This window comes from Benincasa hispida, chromosome 3, assembly GCF_027475165.1.
Source record: "Benincasa hispida cultivar pf3 chromosome 3, pf3_genome.v1.1, whole genome shotgun sequence".
Taxonomy (NCBI): domain Eukaryota; kingdom Viridiplantae; phylum Streptophyta; class Magnoliopsida; order Cucurbitales; family Cucurbitaceae; genus Benincasa; species Benincasa hispida.
This window is the reverse complement of record NC_143480.1, coordinates 35,386,278-35,405,756: the sequence shown is the minus strand read 5'-3', so window position 1 is coordinate 35,405,756 and position 19,479 is coordinate 35,386,278. Positions and strand designations below refer to the sequence as shown.

Genomic DNA, 19,479 nt, shown 5'->3' with positions numbered 1-19,479 from the left:
TGTTTGCCTCTATATTTTTTACCGAAACTAGTTATACAACTTGAAAATTCTTCTTAAAATTATTTTCGTGCTTGATGACCTAAATTTCATCATGACTAGGGAATGTCTTTCAGTCTCGACCCCTAATGTAACACGAAGTGTTCGTGATGCATACGGAAGGTAGACGAAGGCCAATGATAAGACTCGAGTTTACATTCTGGCAAGCATACTTGATGTTTTAGCTAAAAGATTTGAGTGCATGGTCACTGCATTTCAGATCATGCAATCAACGCAAGAATTGTTTGAGTGGGAGTCCTCACAATTCAAGTAGGATGGAGTTGATTATGAAGAAACCAGTAATATCAACTCCTTAAATGAACTCCAATCCATATTGAATGCCAATGGACTGATAGAGGAGGCAAATGTTGTCCACTCTAGTGAAGTTTATCAAAGAGGTTCGACCTTTAAGATGAATTTGAAGTTTATGATAAGGGGTATGAAGCAGATCTCACTGCTCTTCAGAAAAGAAAGAAACCAATGATAGTAAATCTGATTTACTTGTCTTGGAGATGTGCTTAGTAGATAATGATGATTCTGCCTAGATAATTGATTCACGGGCTACTAATCACGTATATTCTTCTTATCGGTGATTTAATTTCTGGAGACAATTGGAAGCTAGAGAGAATACTCTTCGAGTTGGTACTGGAAAGATCGTTTTAGTTGCTGCCATATGTAAGCTCAAGTTATTTTTGAACAAGAAACAATATATTTATTAGATGACGTATATGTTGTTCCTAATATCAAGAGGAATTTAATATATGTGTTTTATTTGATTGAACAAAATCATTCTCTTTCATTCTCTAAAAATAAAGTGTTTATTTTTAAGAATGGAATAGAGATAGGCTTTGCTTCAATGGAAAGTAACTTATATGTACTAAGGTCGTTAATTACAAAGATTGTCCTAAATACTGAAATGTTCAGAACGACAATAACTGCTAAGAGACCAAGAGTTTCACCTAAAGAAAATTTCTACCTTTTGCATCCAAGGATAGGTCACATTAATCTCAATAGGATTAAGAGATTGGTTAAAAGTGGACTTCTGAATGGTTTATAAGAAAACTCTTTACCGGTATGTGAGTCATGCCTTGAAGGCAAAATGATAAAACAACCTTTTATTGGAAAAGGTTATAGAGCCAAAGAGACCTTGGAACTTATACATTCAGACCGCTGTGGTCGGATGAATGTAATAGCAAGAGGAGGGTATGAATATTTCATCTCTTTCATAGATGATTATTCAAGATATGGGTACTTTTACCTAATGCAACACAAGTCTGAAGCACTTGAAAAGTTCAAGGAGTACATGACTGAGGTTGAAAACTTGTTAGGTAAAAATATGAAAAAAAAAACTATGATATGATCGTTGTGGGGAGTATATGGACTTAAGTTTCTAGAACTAAGTGATAAAATATGGAATTACGTCCCAACTCTCAGCCCCTGGTACACCTCAGTAGAATGGTGTATCAAAAAGAAGAAATAGAACTCTATTGGACATGGTTCGGTCTATGATGAGCTATTCTTAACTTCCTAACTTTATTGTGATAATAGTGGTGTTGTGGCAAATTCTAAGAAACTAATCACAGAAAAGGCAAATACATTAAGAGGAAATGTCACTTGATTCGGGAGATTATGCAACGAGGTAACGTGATTGTCATGAAGATTGCTTCAGAGCACAATGTTACTGATCCATTTACGAAGACTCTCATGACTAAAGTGTATTTTAGCATTATCTAGAAAGTTTGGGTCTAAAAGATATGTCGCATATTATCTAGGGTAAGTGAGAGATGTTATTGGGGTATAGTGTGTGTCCTAGTTTATTGTATTATATACTTTATTTGTATTGTATGCTACATTCTACTAGCTTTAGAACAAGCGGAAGATTGTTGGGATTGGTACCTAAATCTCTTATATTCTCACAGTTTGTAAACCTCTGTAAACAAATTGTTATTAGTAAATAATCGTTATTTTATGTGCATTAATTCAATCCAATAAACTAAGATCCTATGTTATTTTATGTAATTTAAACAAGTATGTGGAGACAAATAGATGCATCATGTTTAAGGAATAATCTAAACGGTCTATAGTATATGGATAAGATTCGGTACCTTACCCTGGTGACACTATGGATACGACCCACTTTGTAGTTGTTATAATTATTGTAAAGTGCTACAAACGATTGATTCTAATCATTCATGTAGAGACATGTGAGGGGAAGTATCATATACAAAGAGTTTGTATAAGACCAGACCACAAAATGAATAGTCATTTTTTATAACATCGTTGTTAGAAGAGAATTACATTTCACTCGGATGATTATAGGTAGCTTGACCTGAATCCTAAGCGAATTATGAACTCCAAATTATGAGGGTGGTCCTTTGGTCTATATGTGTGAGAGTGGCAAGATTCATCGATTCAATATGCCAACGATTTTGAGGAGTCGTCTGATTTAGGAGCTGGAAACGCAACTACACAAGAAAAAAGTCACTCCTTCAGTAGAGAAATTACTCCCTTAAGGACTAATTCCAAGGCTTGAACAATGTAGTGTTACACCTCTCCTGGCCCAAGATGGGTTCGATTATAGTTGGACTATAACTAATTGTTTATTAGATGGATCAGCGGTACTTAAAGAATTAGATGTAACTATAGGGGTAAAAACGGTAATTTTGACCCAGTTATACTTACGAGCAGTTTGTGAAGGGTTAATGCGTTGTTGATTGATTATATCCAATGGACACAAAAATATATTTATAGTGTGAAGAGTGCAACTGTCGGTCTTTATTGGAGTGAATGGAAATTAATGAAGGTTGATTAATTAGTTAAAGAGTTTAATTAATTAATCAAGTATCATTGAAGCTTCAATCTATAGGTCCATAAGGTCCCTTGATAGCTAAATTAGGATTAATGAGAATCAAATTAATTTTATATAAATTTGAATTGTTCAAATTAATTAAAGAGAATTAATTATATGAGATATAATTAATATAATGCATGTAATACATTATAATATAAGGTTTTAATGAAAGAAATAAATATTTAAATATGATTCAAATATTAATTATATAAATATGATTAATATTAATTCTATAAGTTAAGTTATAATATATGTGATGTAATATAAACTATAGGTTATATATTATATATGATATAAAATATAGTTTTATACATATATAATAATGTTGGTTATTATATATATTATTTAAATTTCAAAATTATAATTTTGAATTTGATTTTTTTATTTTAATAATAGGGAGGGAGTTATTTTTAATAACCACTGATAACTTGTAGAAGTACAAGTTATTTATGTTGCCTTATTCAGATATTGCGATCAAAAGAGAATGAATATGCGTCGATTGTATGAAAATTAGTTCAGAAATACAATAAATATAAATTAACACAATTACACCCACTAACATCATTAAGATGGTAAAAGAGGATATTTCTACTATGTTTTGCAGGAAACCAAGTCACTGCTTGCGATCAAGGCTCAACGAGAAACTGAACAACGCATCTTTGTCACATTGTGCCCGTCAATCAACAATGAAGAGACGATTAACGCAATGACGGCGCAATGCGACAGTCGATCCCGAGCTGAATTTCAACCGCATACGGTAATAAAAACAACACCGCATGTGAGCAACCGATCGAAAGATGCAGCTAAACAACGAAAATGCGGAGGATTGTGACATATGTACAACTAATCGTTGTGCACATTTGACGGTCTGATTGCATAACAGAAAGAATATTTATTCCTCCATCTTCGGAATTTTCATAACAAAAAGTAGGGTCCACAAGCCAAGAGTCAAAGCTTTTCACCTATAAATACCCCCATAGAATTCAGAGAAGATATGCTTGATACGAAGACTAATTTATGCTAGATTATTGAGAGAGAGGCTAAGCTGAGTACTGATCAGAAGAAATCCGGAAGAAGAAGAGACAAGACCGAGAGGTGAGTCTCAGTGCGATTCTGCCAGATTCCTGCCATGAAGCTCTGTGCTTAGATCCCGACTGCCGATTGAGCAAGCCTGAGAGGAAAGCTCATCCTTCCGCACGATCCATCCACGCCGGCAAGAAAATCTCCATCCAGATCAGCGCCAAGACGTTGGCGCTTATTTGTATTTGTTTCTAACTCTATTTCATCAATTGTATTTCATTCTGTTAATCCCTTCATTCACAAATCATGTATTAGACATTAAATAATGTTATTGAATGTCTCGATCACTTTCATTTTCTCTTTTCTGTCTATTTCCGTTCCTTCATTAATTATTTTCTCCATGAAGTTTTCTTAATACCTTGGTAATTAATATGGATTAAACGAGTCGCTTAATCTGTGCTAAAGAGATAAATGCATTTAGCTAAGACATGCTAGACGATATCTTCACCTGTGAGAGCAGAAGTGAAGATGTCATTCTAATCTGTCGAGATAAGGTTAGAAGAATGCGTTAACTAAAGCAAGTAGTACTTCCAGAGATGGAAGCAATCTTGCGTTCATTACGTTTGTCCCTGTTTCACCACAAAGATGTAGGAACGCGGCCGATCACCGAGAGGTATACGCCAAGGGAAAAGCGGAACCGTTCTTATACCTTTAACACAATTAAGGAATTTGCGATGTTTATATTAATTATCTTCTCTTTTTTTGCTTCACACATAAGACTTCTCACTGTATTACATAATCTTTGTTTAATCTTCACAGCCAGCCTTGACCTCAGTATCTTGTATCATAAAACTTGTATCTTGTATCATCTTAGCTTAGATTTACTTTATCGCAATTTACTTTAATGTAATTTTTGTTATTATCGCATTTTTACAGCTTTACTTTACTTTATCGCATGTTTAATTACTTGTACACAAAACTCTTTTATAAATTGAAAAACCCCTGGTCACATATATCACAAACATAACGCAATAACCTCAAACAGTTCCTGTGTTCGACCTCGGATCACATCGAGAAACATGCGATGAAATTATACTTGGTTTCAATGCAAGAAAACTCGTGACAACGCACAGCATACTACAAAAATATTCATTAATAACGCATATCTAGAAGTAGTGTCACATATCATCGCATAAAATCTATGTCATCAAGTTTATGGCATGGACTTGCATCATACTAAAAATTAGCGTTACAACCACCCTCCCCTTTTAATCTCCCATTTCAACCCACCCTCCCCCTTTAATCTCTCATTTCAACAGATTTATAGAGAGTGTGGATCTTCTTCATCTTCAACCTCTTGTCACATTCTCTTTGAAATTCTCTCAAGCAAAAGAGAAAAGTTATCTTCTTCTCCCTTTATCTCAAAATTAATCCATAGCGAGCCCACAACTCTACTTCGTTTCTCATCCTAGAGAGTAAAGAGGACTCCTCGTGGTGGTGATACTTTGGCTTGCTGTGTTGCTATGTTGGTGAGATCGGGAGAATAAGATTCGTTCCTGATCGTGTTGTGGATCAGGAGAGGAAGCGAGAAGACTTGGTTCTTCAAGGGTGATTTCTCCAATTCCCTATGTTTCCTCTATTTTTCACAGTAATTGATAGCATATTTAATGAATGTTGTTTATCAATTTTCATCCTCTACTTTATATATGTTCTGTAAAATGAATTTTGAGACTCAATTGCATTCACATGCTTTCGCTGTGGGTATTCGAAATCCTTCATTCCCTCATCCCTTTTGGATTTGGAATCTATTTCTTTTTCCTATTTGGAAATTAGACATGCAAGGTTGGATTGGGGCCACCGGAGATATTCCTAAATAGAGGGTTGATCTGGATCGATCACTACGATTGATTTACTAGACTTGGCCTCAACTTGACCTCGGTCTAGCCTCAACCCCTTAAGCCCACCTCGGCCTAATTTTCTTTCTCCCTATTTTTTAGGAACTCTCTCGGACCCATTTCCTGCCATTTCTAGGTCTGTATTCTTTTAGGATTAGGTAACTCTCCTGTTTTTACTCTTATCTTCATCTTCCAAAATTATCCATAACAATGCTAAAATAATATAGGGAAATAGAAAAGCACGTTAAATTATCAAAGGTAAAATATATCTAATAAAATAGGTCTTTGAAGTATTTTTTTAAAAAAATAATTATATGATATTTAAAATTAGAAACATCTTTTTTTAAAAAAAATAATTTGGAGAGAAGAAATAAAATTTAAAAATTATTATTCTAATTTAAAATTTCATATAATTATTTAAAATAATAATGATAATAAATTATATGAGAGACCTTTTATACTTATTTTTAAAAATTCATGGACTAAAAAGTACGTTTTGAAAACTTAAAGACAATACACACTATCCTTCAAAATTTGAGAACTTGAAAAAAAATTCTCATAAATTATTTCTTATTTGAAAAAGAATATTAATAAAGATTCACCTTTATAGTTCTACCCTATCATATTGTTTTTATCTAAAGAAAAAAAAAACATTCTTGAATGATAAAATTTTTTATTATTTAGGTTGTGCTTTGTTTTTGTTTTTGAAAAATTCAGTCCTAAGAAGTACAGATATAGATACAGATACAAGATATGAATATGATACGATACGGCAATATGCCAATTTCTAAGAAAATAAGATACAGATACATTGAAGATATGTTATTATATGTATATGATAATGTCCAATTAATTGTTATGATACTTATTTTAAGTCAGATTAAAATAGATTCAAGAAAAGAGTGAAAACTTGGAAAAAAAAATTCCAGTAACGTCGAGTGGTAGTTGAGCGACTAGAGCATACGGTAGGAAAGAAGTAGAAGATGAACATTGAAGAATGAAGTTGAGGATGAAGAAGGTTGTGAATCATGATTTAAATAGTGACAGAGGAGAAGAATGAAAATTTACATTTTGGGTTTTTTCTTTTAACCTTTTTATGTCTTTATCATTTTTAATTTAGTTTGTTTTCGATTGCTCGATTTAAGTGAACTTTATATTTGGGAGTGATTTTAAAATGGTTAAAGTCACTATTGTCAATTTCAAAATCACCGTAAAACATGTTTAATCCTCCAAAACTAATTTTGATGATATGAAAAATGCATTTAAAAGTGTAAACAATTAAATTAAATTTGAGTAATTAAAAGTTTGTTTTCAAGTGCTTTTAAAAATGAAAAAAAAAATTGATTTTGATGATTTTAAAATCATTCCCAAACATGCACTTAAATAAAAATAGGTTGTAACTTAGGTTTTTTAAGTGGTTGAACTTAAATTTGAAGGGAAAAAAAAAGACTCAGTGTACCCCATTCTTGTATCTAGAAGCACATACATGTATTTGAAAATTAAAAGTAAATAAATAAATAAACAAATACTTCAAATCATGTATCAGACACATATCTGTCAAGTATTTAAACATCCGTATCTAATACCGATTCTCTGTGTGTGTGCGCGTGTGCGTGCGCACGTTCTAAGTGTGTAGAACACATGTATATGCTTATATATGTGTTCTAAGTGTGTAGAAAAGAAATTTTAAACTCGGCTAGTTATATCCATTTTAGTTCTAAACTTTTAATTTCATAAATTTAAACCTCAAATTTTGTTAAATGGTGTCCATTTTAATCCTAATAGAGCATAGTCGATGGTGTAAATTGATGCAATTTTTAAAATTTGAGGTTTAAATTGATAAAATCAAAAGTTTATGGTCAAAATTGATATGTAAAATTGAAGAGCACAGTGAGAATATAGACATGGATAAAATATAATATAATATAAAATTATTGAAATTATGAAATAACTAAAATTATAAAAATGGGATAATATGGAAATTCAAATTGGGATTTCTTTAAGTGTATTTTCATGATCCATTAAATGCCACTATTTATAGGCAAAGTGGCAAGTAGGATGTGGTCTTACATGGACACCAAGCATGAATAGCTACAAGGCACATGGACAACATGAAGATAGACACATGGCTTTTAGGACATTAACATTGGGCATCTATATAATATTTATAATACTCTTCCTTAGATGCCCATATATATGAAATATGTCTCGTTAAAATCTTACAGAAAAAACTCAATAGGAAAAAACCCTAGTAAAGGAAAAATAGTACATATTTTATATAATATATACTCCTAAAAGAATACAATATATTTACTCCCCCTCACGAAAACATCACTTAAGATCTCTGAGTCACCGCATTCCAATGTTGTGCACTAATTTTTCAAAAGTTTCACTTAGAAATGCCTTTGTAAATAAGTCTGTCAGGTTATCCTTCGAACAAATTTGTTGTACAGTGATGTCGTCATTTTCTTCAAGATCATGAGTGTAGAAAAACTTCGGTGAAATATGATTTATTCTATCTCTTTCAATATAATCTCCTTTGATTTGAACTATGCAAGTTGTGTTGTCTTCGTATAATATTGTTGAAAGATTTTTATTATAAGACAAGTCACATGTTTCACGAATGTGCTGGGTCATTAATCTTAGTCATATACATTCTCGACTAGCCTCATGAATTGCAAGAATTTCAGCATGATTTGAGGAAGTGGTCGTTATGGTTTATTTCAAAATCGCCATGATATAGCAGTTCCTCCATGTGTGAACAGGTAACCTGTTTGAGATCTACCTTTATGTGAATCAGATAAATATCTAGAATCTGTATAACCAGCTATATCAAAATTTGATTTATTTGAATAAAACAAATGCATATCGATCGTTCCTCGGAGATAACGGAATATATGCTAATTTTGTTCCAATGTTTTTTTTTTTGAAGAAAAAGAAGAAAAACTATATCTAGTTAATAAATTTACTAAAATGCATATCTGGTCTTGTATTATTAGTTAGATACATAAGTGCACCAATTGCACTAAGATATGGATATATTGGATTATTTTGATATCCTTATTTCAATAAATATCCAATCAAACGTTTGTACCACATTCATCCTAATTGTTTCAATCAATATAATGATTTTTGTAACTTTATTGAATACAATTCTCAAGAATTTGATTTATATGTTTCAGGTATTTTAAGTTCTTATGGGATTCTCATATAAATATTATTATCAAGAGATCCATATAAATATGTTGTGACTATATCCATAAGATGCATATCCAGACTTTCATACCCAGTCAGGCCAATTAAATATCTTAGTGTAATTATTTCCACTACTAGAGAATATGTCTCCTCATAATAAATACCAAGTCTTTGTGAAAAACCCTTGTGCAACTAGTCTTGCTTTATATCTTGTGACCTCATTATTTTCATTTCTTTTTCTCACAAATACCTCTTTGTATCCCACAGTCTAATGTTTGAACTACTGGTAAAAAACCTGGCATTTTGAAAGGGAATTTAATTCTACCTCAATTGTTTCTTTCGCCTAAAGCAATTTTTTCTATGTCGACATTCTTCAACAGATTTTGGTTCATGATCCTCATTTTCAGATAAAATATCAAGAGCAACATTATACACAAAAATGTTGCCAATAACTACATTAGTTTGATTCCATCTTTTTCCTGTCATGACATAGTTTATTGAAATCTCATTATTATCTTTAAGTATTTCACCTTCTTCACTAATCATGTCAAGGATTTTTTTCATGGGTATTTACATCCTCAACCAAGTCTTCTTTACTATTGTTTATTTTTCATTTTTGAGGATTTTTATCTTTGGAACTCACTGGTCTACTACGTTTCTGGCGTGTTCCAGATTCATTAGTGATAACTTACTATGTTGGGATATCAATTTTCGATGGGATATTTGCAGTTGGTATATGTGACTTAGTTACTTTCTTTGCATCTATAAATGTATTTGGTAATTGATTTGCTATATTTTGCAAATGAATTATTTTTTGAACTTCAAGTTCACATTGATCTATACGAGGATCTAAATGAGACAATAGCGATGTATTCTGTGTAATTTCTTTTTCCAACTTAACTCCTCTCCCTAATGCTGGAAAATTTATCTCATCAAAATGATAATCAACAAATCTAGCAGTAAATACATCATCCATCAGGGGTTCAAGACATTTAATGATTGATGAGGAATCATATCCAACATATATTCCTAACCTCCTTTGAGGACTCATCTTAGTACATTGTGATGGAGCAATTGGAACATATACTACACATCCAAAAGTTCTCATAGGGGAAATATCTAGCTCATGGCCATAAGCTAATTGTAATGGCAAGTGTTTACGATAAGCTACTGACCTAGTGCATACAAGTGGCATTACATGCAAAATAGCATGTTCCTATATAGATGTAGGAAGCTTATGTCTCATAAGCAATGGTCTAGCAATTAACTGTAAACATTTTATGAATGATTATGCTAAACCATTTTATGTATAAACATGAGCTACAGGATGTTCAACACTTATCCCAACTGATATACAATAATTGTCAAAAGCTTGGGATGTAAATTCATCAGTATTATCAAAACGAATGGTCTTAGTTTTATAATAAAAAAATTGTGCTTTTAACTTAATTATTTCAGCAAGTACTCTTGCAAATGCAAGATTTCGACATGATAATAAGCACACATGTGACCATCTGTTGAATGCTTCTATTAATACCATAAAATATTTAAATGATCCACTTGGTGGATTAATAGGTTCACATATATCCCCATGAATTCATTCTAAAAATGCAGGTGATTCAGTTTCCACTTTAATTGGTGATGGCCTAATAATTACTTTGCCTTGAGAGCAAGGGATTGGAGTTGGCAAGCAATTATCAGAAGAAATCAGGATCATTAAGCACTCTAATTCATCAATTTTAGCAACTAATAAAGCATGCTCAAGAACAAGTAATAGGGTTTCTGAAAACATACCTTTGAAGACTTCAAAATCTTCAAGTTCCAGCTTGAATCTCCACACCAAAATCTTGTAGACCACCACTGAATTTTCCTTACTACTCTCTAGGACTTTAAATTAAATTGTGGGATTCAAAATGAGCAGAATTTAAGGAGGATCTTATGGAGAATGCTTGGTTTTCTACAGAGAATTAGAGAACATTTCTTTAAGACTTTTCAGCCAAAAATCAGCTTGCATGGCTGTTTAATCCTGGCTAAAGTGAGTTGTTTTTTTGTTCACTTTTCTCATGCAATCAGACTGCATTATGGATTGACACCACCTCCTTGCAATTTTGAGCGGAATTTTGGTGTTGAAAGTAGGACAAACCTCACTAAGTGAAATTGATTAAAAATCAATTTAATTTAAAATAAATTTTCACATTTTAATTTAAATTTCTAACACTTAAATTTAAAAAAAATTTGATTTTATTATTTGAATTTTCATAAAATTAACATTTTCAAAATTTAATTAAAGTTTATTTAATTAATTAAATAATTTAATTGATTAAAATAATTTAATATCCAATATTAATTTATTAAAACACTGATTCCATAAACATGAATCTCTATTCATGTAATCAAAATTTAAATCAAATTTAAACATTATCCAATTCTCCAATTTTGTTTAATACATCAATTAAACGTGTAGTTATATTGTATATAATTATTGATTCCCTTAATTTAAATTTGAAGTTTCAAATTTACTCATCACTCTATTCTAAGATCTAGTCCGTTTATGAGCTAGTACAGGGACCTAATGGATCTACAGATCATGGGCTCCCGATCTAAGATTAATTAGTTAAATTCTTTAAACCAAATTAATCAACATTTGTTAAGTATCGGATTACTCCACTAAAGTCCAGTAGTTGCATTCCCCTCACTATAGATATATTTTTGTTCACTTGATTTAACCATAATCAGTAAGTTGACCTTTCACAGATTGTTCGTAATATCGGCTGGGTTAGTAGTTGTTTTACCCCCGAGATTACATCTTGCTTCTTAAGTTCCACTGATCCTCTAATGAACAATTGGTTTGTGATCTAACCACAAAACTAAGTCCCTCTCGGGCCAATGAGAGGGTGAGGTCCTTTGTTCAAGACATGGAATCAGTACTTAAGAGAACAACTTCTCTACTATCCTTGAAAGCAGGTATGAGTAAATTTTGTCTTGCACCTTATGTCCCCAACTATCTACCCGGTCTTATCCTGAAATGGGAGGCTTATTGAGCCGACGTTGTTGAGCCACTCCTAACCTATGCAGATCTAAGGAGAATTCTAGATAAACAGAAGTTCATAGTTAGCTCAGGATTAAGGTCAAGTTACCTAGGTTATCGCTTAGAAATAGTCAGTCTTAAACAGTACACAACGTTATAAAGTAAGAGTGACTTGTTTCTTGGTCTGGTCTTACATAAACTCATTGCATAGGACGCCTCCACTCGCATGACTCTACATGAATGATTTAGGATCACATCGTTTGTACTAATTACAAAGTGGACCCCATCCAATAGTGTTACCAGAATAAGGTACTCAATTGAAGGAACTCTTATTCAAGAGTACCTACGAGTGGAAGTGGATCTTTCCAATTCATTGTGACAAAATTACCATATATACATTCAAAACATACTAATATGCATTCATAATGCTAAAGAGATCAAGAGATCATACTAGATGAAGATTTCTTCTTCACAATGAGTCTAAAACCCAACCGTCTACCTCGAACAATCACCATTCGGACAAAAGAAAACAGAGAAAACACCACCACTCAGAGCCCTCAATATTCTTGGAGTGAGAATCCAAAGTGTGGGCTTTGTTCGGATTTGGTAGAGGGAAGGAGGAAGAGAGATCGTACACAACGATCAAGCAAGTGGGAGATGAGGTCGTCTATCGCATAGAAAAGATGTTTGATCGTTTAGGTGAAGTATACGATCGTATAGGAAAAAGTAAGCGATTGTCTAAACGATCGTGTAGGAAAGGGTAAGCAATCGTGTAGGAAAAGGGTGAGCAATCTTCTAAACGATCGCGTAGGAAAAACTAAACAATCGTCTATACGATCGTTTAGTAAATATCAGGAACTAAACAATCGTTTAGTTAATAGCGCACGAAAGTGTAATCAGTAACCGATCACTTAGTAATATCGTATATGTAAGCGATCGTGCAGGCACTGATTTTCTAAACGATGACACACTCTTTAACATAATGTTCGCACCTCCATGCTCAACACACCGTTAGCTATTTATGCATCTCAAAGTGATCTTTCAATGCACTCATCCATTATTTATAACAAAAGAGACACTGTCCTATTTCCTTTATAATCGTCCAATGAATGTGATCTTATCATATTCATAACATATAAATTAATATCATATTACCTACTAGATATAAATCATATTTAGACCCAATTTCCTCCAAATTAATGTATCTCATACATAAAGTTAATTATATCATATTTAATTAACTTGTTCAATTATATCATATATAATCGAACTCCCTCTTGTCAATTTGAACATTTCAAACTGACCCAAAAATTGACTCTCAACTTGTATCCAAGCTACCAAGGGAACCTTATGGACCTATGCTCGAAGCTCCAACGGTATGTGAATAGCTGACTAAACTCTTTAGTCATGATATCCACCATCCGTTAACTGTCAGCCATTCCACTAAAGACCGAGTTGAATTCTTCTTGCCATAGATATATTTCTATGTCCATTGGATATAACCAATCATCAGTACGATGACCCTTCACAGATGCTCGTAATTACAGCAAGCCAATTTACCGTTTTGCCCCTGTAATTACATCTTCCTCCTTAAGTACCACCGATCCCTCTAATGAACAATACAACATAGTCCTACTATGTGTGAACACCTCTCGGGCCATGAGAAGGTGTGTGGCGCCACATCGTTCAAGCCCTGGGATCAGCCTTTAAGCAAGCAATCTATCTACTTACCCCTACTTTGGGGAATGAGTGAACTCTATCTTGTGAAGCTAAGTTCCCAACTCACAGATCAGACGAATCTCCAAAATAGTAAGTTTGAGTCGGCGCTCTGGCCACTCACACCCATGCAAATCAAAGGACCGCCCTCAATGGCAGAAGTTCCCAACTCACTCAGGATTGAGGTCATGTTACCTATGGTCATCCTAGTGAAGTGAAGTCTTAGTCATGAACGGAGTTATATGACAAGACATTAACACTTCGAGGTCAAGTCTTATACAAACTCTTTGTATAGGATGCCCCCATTCGCATGTCCACTACAGAATGATCAGGGTCAAACCATCTGTGACAAATCACAATATTTGTAACAATTCCACAAAGCAGGCCGCATCCGTAGTGTTACCAGGATAAGGTTTCCCTCCTATATTCATATACTATAGACTATTTTTGTTGTCACTTAAGACATGATCCACTTGTATGTCACTATATACATGCTTAAGTTACATAAAGACAACTAGGGATATTAAGTTTATTGGTTTGTGGTAAAATAAAAAATATCTAAATGTGCAAAGTCAAGTAGTGAAATAAATATCATTTATATTATACATCACAAGTGTTCGTACAAAGTTGTTTACAAACTACAGGACACGAGACTTTAAGGCACAAATCCCAACACCAATCTTATTTGTATACTATAGAACATTTTGACTATTTACTTGAACTTAATCCATTCTTATGTCTCCACATAAAGTCCAAGTATTCATGTAATGGCCATGGATCTTAGTTTATTAAATTTAGGCTTTTACAAGTGCAGTTTAGATATTCAATAACATATTTATTGAATAAACTTCAATAACATCTTTATTTCAAATAGAATATGTTTAAAATTTATAAATTGCGAGTTTAATGACATACAACCCAACACAAGCATCGTATGATAATTCATTAGATGGAAGAATCTTATGATTCTTCAGTGGGTGAATTCTTCTCATCATTATAGACTCTAGATGACCTATTATGTCATGCCAAATTGTAAATATATTTGGATTCATGAACTCCAAGTTCATTGTTGCATATGTTTCAATTACTCATATATGAGTATAATATAATCTAGAAGATAAAGCAACCAACTCTTCCAGGATATACTTTCATAAGAGACAGTAGATATGATATAAAAATACTTCATATTATTCTTTCTATCAGTCTCAATATGATAACCATTGTAACGTATATCTTTAAAACTAAGTAGTTTTCTCTTTGATTGACTATAAAAGAATACATTGTCAACTGTAAATTTTGTTCCTCTAGACAAAATAGTATTTATTTTTCTAAATCCCTCAATTAGGTTTGCAGAACCCGATATTGTATTGACTTTTATTTCTAACATTGTCAGTTTGAAAAAATATTTTTTATTTGTAAGTATTGTATGCGTAGTTGCACTAGCTACCAGACATTGATCTTCTTTGCTCATTTTTTAATAACCTAATATATGAAAATGATCCATGTTTATTCATTAAAAGAAAATAATTATAATAAGAACAACAACACTTGGAATGTACAAAAGTTAAAATTTACGATAAAAAAACATGAAGATAGACAAAAGAAAACAATAACATTAAGTCCGGATATTCTCAAAGTCAGAAGAAACACTTGATGTTCCATCAACTGTGCCAATTTTCTCTTTAGGAGATTCAAAAAAGTCCGCCACATCTAAATTTGTCATATGGGATGAGTCAAATATGTCACTATCCTGGTATGCAAAATTTTCTTCCACATTTTTTCTTTTTTCCTTCAGGGAGGCTTAATAGAGGTCAAGTGTTTTGACGTGCCATAGGTATATGACCAATGTCTAGTAATTCCACATAGGAAGCATTTATTTTCAATACTCTCTGAACTCTTGTTTTATGGAGTTTTTCCTTTGTGATCGTTATTTCGTGTGATTCTTTTAAAATTTGAATAATTAGAATGACCACTACAAAAACAACAATTATTTCTTCCTCTGCCATGGTCATGACTTCGACCACGATTTTTAACATTCATATCATCCACTTCAAGGAATGGTGTTGTTTCAGTTGGTCGAGATTCATGGTTCTTCATCAGTAACTTGTTATTTTGTTTGGCCATGAGAAGACATGAAATTAGTTCAAAATATTGTTTAAAATCTTTCTCTTGATATTGCTACTGTAAGAGCATATTTGAGACATAAAATGTAGAAATGTCTTTTCTAACATATCAGCATCAATAATTTTCTCTCTGCATAACAACAATTTTGAACTGATTTTAAATAATGTGGAACTATAATCACTTATTGATTTAAAATCTTGTAGCCTTAAATGCATCAACTCATAATGAGTTTTAGGAAGAATAACTATTTTTTTATGATCATACATTTCTTTCAAATTTTTCCATAAGATACAGGGATCTTTTATTGTAATATACTCCATTTTCAATCCATCAGGGAGATGATGACGAAAGAAAATCATAGCTTTTACTTTGTCCTGACTGGATGTCGTATTTCCTTCTTTAATTGTTTTTTCTAAATTCATAACATCCATGTGGGTTTTGGAATCAAGTACCCATGACAAATAATTATTACCATCAATGTCAACGGTTGCAAATTCTAATTTCGTAAGGTTTGTTGTGACAACACTCACAAAACATTATATTTATATTAGAAATTTAATATGTACTAAATATGTAAAATAACATTTAATTTATTAATTATAATAAAGAGAAAAAAACGACTAAGCTTTAGAACCTATCTTCAACGAGGGAAGCGACAGATGCTCATGCTGATAACGTATTGTAAAATTGAAGAGCACATCGAGAATAAAGATGTGGATAAAATATAATATAATAATAAAATAACTAAAATTATGAAATAATTAAAATTATAAAAATAGGATAATATGGAAATTCAAAGTGGGATTTTTTTAAGTATATTTTAAAGATCCACTAAATGTCAGGCAAAGTGACAAGGATGTGACCTTACATGAACACCAAACATGAATAACAAGGCACATGGATAACATGAAGATTGAGAGATAGTTTTAGGACACTAAACATTGGACATCTATATTATAATATTAATAATACAAGTACACTTATTCCATATATATAATTATTCTACCATCTACAATAATTTTTTTGTTCCATATATCATGTTACATTTTTAATAATAACATTTTATAATTTATTGATTAGGTTAAAAATTAGTTTTGACGACTTTTATTTCTATGCTTAAGAACAAAAATGGAGCTAAAACAGCTTGACTGTGTGTACATGCTTGTTTGCAGAAATGATGTACCGAATTTTTGACATAATAAACTTTGTAATTTGAACTGTTGGAATAGCGTTTAAAATTATATTGATGAGATCAACTTATGAACATTTAATATGTAAATTTGAAATAGAAAAAGAAAGGGTTAAGCCTTGAGATGAGCTGATTGAGCCATTACATCTTTGATGAAGAGTGACAAATTAACATATGAAGATCCTCCGCTTTCCATAGCTTTGGCAGCCATTTTACTCAAACCTCCAACTCTTCTTCTTCTTTCTTCTCCTTCTTCTCCACCATCCATCACCATTTCAATTGCTTTCTCAATCTCTTCCTTCTTCACCATCACTCCAACTCCTTCCTCTTCTCCCCATCTCACTGCCCCTTCCACTCCAATCCTCACTCCAATCTTCAAAACCTCCACCACAAGCTTCTCATTCAAAAACTGCTCTGCAAATTGTGGCCAAGTGATCATCGGCACCCCACCGCTGATTCCTTCGACCGTTGAGTTCCATCCGCAGTGCGTTAGAAACCCTCCGATCGACCGATGCAACAGAATCAACAGCTGAGGAGCCCATCCCCTGATGATCAATCCCCTGCCTTTGATTTTCCCCTCAAAATCCTCTTCTGATAGCCATCTCTCCAACTCAGAGTAATTCTCATCTCTGTTCTTGATCACCCAGATGAATGGACGAGTTGAAGATTCTAAACTCTGCCCAATTTGGATGAGTTGTGAAGGAATCAATCGACATAAGCTTCCGAGACAGATGTAAAGGACTGATTTCGGGATCATTGAATCAAGCCAATCTAAACAATTTCTCTGTTTAATTGATGCTCTGTTTCCCCTGCTGTATTTCTCAGAACTATTTTTGTTACAAAGCGAAACTGGCCCGATACACCATAGTTTCTTGCTAATTGCACGCTCGTAATTTTCAGAGTATCCATTTTCAAGCTCTGTAAAGCTATTCACCACAACCCCATATGCTTCCTGTTCTGCCTCTGTTATTTTATCTCTAAAATCTTCGAAATCAGGGGACTTTACTAAGGATCCAGGAAGCTGGAATTTTGTAATTTCAATCTTATGAGGCAATCCAGGCACCAAAAATGGCTGGAAATCAGAATGAACAGAGCTATGGGGACTGTAAATTTGGAGATTGTGTGAGCTCAGGAGTGAGAAGCAGCCAGTTCCATGAAAGACAACCCGCGGGCATTTGAATTTGTGGGCTGTTTGAGCAGTCCAATACAAATACTTATCTGAAACTATGCAAGTGGGGGGAAGAAGATGATTATCCAAGGACATCTCCAGTGGCTGCTGAAGCAAAGACAGGGCATTGTAGAAATTTCTAAGAAGGCCACGAGACGGCAGAGCATCGAGATTCTCGCAGCCGAGTGGGAGGCCGACTTGCAGGCAAGGGAAGGGGATTTCTAGTAGCGAAATAGACGGGGAAGATTGTTTAGCTTGAGCGAAGAATGATTCCAACCTGCACCAGAAAGAAATTTTAAAATTAATTGTAGAATTATCCATTCTTGTTTCTTCTTGGTAGTGTCATTACGAACCTGGAAGCATTGTATGGGGTGGTGACGAAGGTGACGAAGATGCCGTGACGAGCGAGAAGAGTGGCGATGTCGATCATGGGAATCATGTGGCCTTGAGCCATAAGAGGAACTAACACAAAGTGAGGCTGAACCTCAAGCTGATTGCAGAGGGTGAAAGCCATGGATGGAATGCAAGCTCACAAAACACAGAGACCAAAGTGGAGTTTTTTTAAAAGCTCTATGGTTCTTCATATATAGCCACAAAAGAAATATGGTTAAATTATTGGAAAATTATTTTTGATGAAATTATTTTAAATGATAATATTGCTTAAAATATTTATTAATAGTAATAAGACTGCGATAGATCGCGATATACTACTGTGTTTATGTGTGTCAAGTATCGCATCTATCGCAGTTAAACAGTGAATTTATACTATATTTATAAATATTTTATTTTATTTTTTTATATTTAAAAACCATCCTAAATTATATATATATATATAAAGCTCCAGTTTTTTACATTTCTTTCTTTTGGTTTTCTCAAGGGTTGCAAATTGAAATACTATTGAAATATTACAAAATCATCTTTAAAATAGAAATAAGTTTGAATGTTAAATGAAAATTAAAACTTAAATGATGTGACGATAAATTTATGTTCTAAGTCTTCTCCGATTAGAATTAGAATCCTAATTTTCTGTACAGTCATTTTGAAAAGATAAAAGGGTATTTCTATAAAAAAAAAAATAAATAAATGAAAAAATTGAAGGATATATATATATATATATATATATTAGCTAAAGAAAAATTCTCGTGTGTAGTTTGGTTTTTATTTATTTAAAACTTATTTATCTTATGATTAACATTCATATGGATAAGAAAAATGGAGGGACATAAGTTGAAATTTTAATTAATCTGTATTAATGAA

The 19,479-nt window shown here is 32.8% G+C and overlaps 1 protein-coding gene across 1 annotated transcript; it reads right to left on the bottom strand.

The window, feature by feature from the left end:
- Nucleotides 1-17,076: 17,076 nt before the first annotated feature.
- LOC120074080 (UDP-glycosyltransferase 73D1-like) lies at nt 17,077-18,832 on the bottom strand. Its single transcript, XM_039027073.2, has 2 exons — nt 18,576-18,832; nt 17,077-18,499 (listed from the first exon to the last, which is right to left on the bottom strand). Exons 1-2 carry the CDS (start codon nt 18,734-18,736, stop codon nt 17,167-17,169), a joined length of 1,494 nt encoding a protein of 497 aa, XP_038883001.1. The 5' UTR covers nt 18,737-18,832; the 3' UTR covers nt 17,077-17,166.
- Nucleotides 18,833-19,479: the final 647 nt, after the last annotated feature.